The sequence below is a fragment of the Haplochromis burtoni genome, unplaced genomic scaffold (genome assembly GCF_018398535.1).
Source record: "Haplochromis burtoni strain Fernald_Lab_line unplaced genomic scaffold, NCSU_Asbu1 Contig_77, whole genome shotgun sequence".
Lineage (NCBI taxonomy): Eukaryota > Metazoa > Chordata > Actinopteri > Cichliformes > Cichlidae > Haplochromis > Haplochromis burtoni.
Window position 1 is genome coordinate 1560391 of NW_024582438.1, and position 4310 is coordinate 1564700.

Consider the following 4310-nt stretch of genomic DNA (forward strand, 5'->3'; position numbering starts at 1 on the left):
TGAAGTATTTAAAGTGGGAGCTTTGTGGAAGTTTGCAGCAGCAACAATGTTTTCAGTGACGTACAAAAAGTCTCAAGACACGCTTAAAACATATATGCGTGAACCATTAAAGTCACATCAGACTCTTGTGTGAAAATGAGTGCATGGTTTTTGAAGTTCACCGTGGTGTTGGTGCGTGTATGCAGATAAGACAGAACTGCTGCCTCATTCTTGCTCGCCACCTCGGCTGTTAAATACACATATGCAGTTGAAATGTCTTTTTTCTTCCCGCTGTGACGTAGATCAAATGATGCACTGACGATAATGTTTGTGCGTCTGCAGTGTTGCTACCCGTGGCTGTGACTTCCCTGTAGTGAAATATCATTACAGAGGATTACTTATCGCCCACAGCTCGGCAGTTCCTGTGTAGCATGAAGCCAGTTAACTGAGAAACAGGCCATTTTGAAGCCACAGCCTTTGGCAATTGTTAGCCTCATTCAAACATTAGCTCTTATTTGGACTTTGTTTATTATTCCATTAATTGACCGCAGTAGTGAAGTACATCCAAAAAAGGAAAAAAAAAATGCACTAAAAGCTCTTAATGTAAAGAAGTCAGCTCAGTGTCTGAACACCGAGGATAGATCCAGTTTTTTCTTACTGAAATCTCTTTGCTGGCAGATTTAAAAACTCGAGTCTCCATCTCTGTTTCTCTCCTGTCTTTGTGCTCAGCCTGTAAGGAGTCATCTTTGGACTTGATACTTAAGTTGAAGTTCCTGTATGGGACGCTCTTCATCCGTCTCTGCTGAATGGGGGGAGTGGCATGGCGATAAAAGGAAACAGGCTTTTCTGCAGTTCTCCTTTTCCCTCTCCAGCTTTGTATATAAAATGATTGTTGTAGCCAAGTGTGATGTCAAATGGGACTGAAAATTTTTAAAACCTTTGTGTTTAACAGAAAATGAAATGAATGTTGTTGTTTTTTTTTAAACAAGCACCAAACATATTAACTCCAAGTAGTGTAAAAAACGGCAACAAAAAACCTGTTTTTGTGCAAGCTTGTCAGATAACACAGCATCATTTTATAGCTGTTTTGTGTAAAATATTTATCCAGATTTGTAACTTATTTTTATACCTTGAAAATACTGGTGTACTGTGGATTTCTGTGAAGGTTTTGAATAGAACCGTATTTACTGTGATAATATATGTAAGCTGTCACCTGTAGGGATACTTGGAGATTTTCTAGTTGTAGTTACGTTGTACGTGACGTAAGTCTTAACAAATTATCCTATTTATAGTTACTGAATGCAGTACTGTTAACTATGTGTGCGACGGTGAAGAGTGAGGCTGTGCCGGTCGTCAGACAGTTCAAATGGTGTCTGGAGCAATAGGGACACTACAGTGTAGCTCTTAATCTCACCCAATCTGTAGACAGCGTGGCAGAAAATAAAAGGCAGGCATGTAAAATGTTTAAATTGCAGCAACTAACGCGGCCTCCTCTTCCACAAGTAACACGAACTGTATGTATCATAGTTGTTAAATGTTCATTGATTAACATTACCGCTATTTAAGCACTCAAGAAATATTGGTAAGTGTTTTCTACGTAATGTTTGAAATTAACTATTGTGTTTGTAATAAAATTGGGGAAATGATGTTAATGAATTGAACTTGTATCTGTAATGATCCAAATGGCTACATTGGCAATGGCGCAATCCACTGTTGCGTGGCTGTAGTGGAGTGTAAGTTCTTTAAGGGTGTGCTGGAGGGATTGGCTTTACTTGGCATCCATTAGCAGAACAGCTTTGGGAGCATGCTGTGGAGAAGCTAATGACTGGGCTGGCAGAGCAGGGCCACTGCCAGCCTCAAATGTTGGTGAACATGCCTGCAGAGAAAACAGAGTTCAGGGAGAGGTCTGCTACAGTGTGGCTGTCCTGCTCGTCAATATTTCATGCACTGGTCACACATACAAAATTCTTTTGGACTCCAGTGCCTGAAACAGTGTGGCTGAAGGTTTGCTTTTGTGAGCGTTTCTAATATCTGCAATGGTCTGTTGAAGCTTATAGAAATGTTTATGGCAAATTGATAATAATGTAATGTTCTAATAATGTAGGCAACTCTGTGTCAGCATGAAATCTTCATAGTCCCACTGCTGGACCAGTTTACATTTTTGGTACTAATATGTGAACCTTTTGATACGGAAATAAATAAATGTTTGTTTTGTTTCTTTGTGGGTCCTTGGATCAAATTTTTAATTTTGTTCACTCAAATATTCTGGTCATTTTTAGCTATTCGAGTGTTTAGAAAAACAGTTTCTTCTGTGTGTTCTTAGAATCAGTATTTTTGTGGTTTTGCCTCTGTGCAGATCAAACAATATGTCACTGAAGTTATTTCTTTTGCCTTTAATTTGTATGATTTTGTATTTTTTTTTATTTTTTATTTTATTATACACGGTCCCCCTTTTTCAGAGATTTGAATGTAACTGGACAGTTTACCTAATGGGCAGGTTCATGTCCAGGTGAAGTCTCTTTTCCAAATAAAACCTATCAGAGAAAAATCAATAATCTGGTTCCTGAATGAATCCAGTGTCCAACTCGGCTTACAAAAACGCTTTAAAAACCATAATGACAGAATTATTTTGATGGTTAGGAATAATAGCTTCACAACATCTAACCAAGTCACGAACACAATGTCAATGACGGGATTACAACCAGGCGAAAACTACAAATTATGTTAAGAACAATGAGGCCAGATTAGACTTTGCCAGAAACCATTTAAAAGAGTCTGCACAGTTCTGAAAATAAAATCTTTGGACAGATGAAACAAAGGTACACTTGTACCAGGATGATGGGAGAAGGAAAAAGTATGGAGAAGGAGAGAGACACCACACTATCTGTCAAATGTGGTGGAGGCAGTGTTATGGCATGGTTGTGTATGGCTGATGGTGGAACTAGATCATTGGTGTTAACTGATGATGATACTCTCTGATCATATTCAGCCGAATGCTGTTAAACTGATCAGACAGAAGCAACCTCAAGGTAAAGAAATGATATGTCCTTCAATGGCCAGATCAGTCACCTGATTTAAAACCAACAGAGCATGCTTTTGAGTTACTAAACACAAAACTGAATGTAGAAACACCTATACAAGCAGTAACTGAATGTGAAGGCAGTCTAGGCCTATAAGAGCATATCAGCATTTGATGATGTCCCTGTGTTCTCGACTTCAGGCAGTCAGTGACTACAAAGGTTTTTCATGCAAGTACAAAAAAGAATCCTTATAGTTAAAATCATGTCCGGGTGTCCAATGAATTTTGAGTCTGTGAAAACGAGGGACTGTGAATAAAAAAAGGATGTAACCTAAACAGTTACTGTGATACTTGTGTAAAACCCCTCGAATTAAAGCTGAAAATCTGCACTCCAATCACATCTTGATTTCTTGGTTTAAAATCCATTGTGTTGGTGTACAGAAGCAAAACCACAGAAACTGTCTTTGTCCAAAAAATAAATCATGAACAAAACTGCAGCAAATTTAAATCCATTAATAAGCAGGAATTTGTCATTAAGAAATCATGTAATGTGAGTCCGGTCAGTGCATCATTTACAGTAACTCTCAGTAAGTTGTTTATTGTGGAAGTCAGTGACATTCTTTTCAATTCACTGTTGGTCATTACTGCAGAGTCCATTTATCACCCTGTGATGAGTTTTCCACTTGAAAATGCAGATAATTATTGAACTATTTCGTAGATTAATCGCTTTTATAAACATGCGATATAGCTGACCTGGAATCCTCAAATTTAATATTAATATAAATTACTTAATAACATTCAAAGCACCAACAACATACAACTTTGGGAATGCTTCTTGGCCTAATAATTCTTTCCCTGGAGTGAGTACCATGTTTTCTTAATGTCTCCATTTCTCTGACGCATTATATTTCCAGCACTGATTATTTGCAGTGTGTTTTGACTGAAGCACCCAAGGTTCGTTCAAATCACGACTCCAGAAGTGACAAACAGACCGACACGACCAGCAGGCGTGTTTAGAAAACGGACAGGAGCTCCGCCTGCAGGCCCTAATCCCGCCTCAGCCTGCCTGTGAAGGAAACGCTGGCTTTTTACCCTGATGTGACGTCTGCCCACTCAACCCACAAGACGATTCTCCCTCCTTCCTTCTCTTCCTCTAAACACCAAGTGCGATGCCAATCCCTTTGACTCCGTCTCCACTGGAAAAGCCCAGATAAGCAGTTAGTTAACAGTTATGTTTTTCATTCTCTAATATCAGTTTACAAGTTTTAGTCTTGTGTCACACTGTATCTGTAAGTGTTGCCTATTAGGCAGT

At 38.8% G+C, this 4310-nt stretch overlaps 1 protein-coding gene across 2 annotated transcripts in view; it reads left to right on the forward strand.

Annotated features, from left to right (window-relative positions):
* The window catches only part of LOC102311594 (zinc finger protein aebp2), a 24758-nt gene extending 22227 nt beyond the window's left edge, over nucleotides 1–2531 (forward strand). For both annotated transcript variants that reach the window (XM_042221970.1, XM_005929098.2), the window contains one exon: nucleotides 709–2531. In XM_042221970.1, coding sequence (XP_042077904.1) covers nucleotides 709–715 — 7 coding nt within the window. In that variant the 3' untranslated portion in view covers nucleotides 716–2531. The remainder of the gene's footprint in view (nucleotides 1–708) is intronic.
* Nucleotides 2532–4310: the final 1779 nt, after the last annotated feature.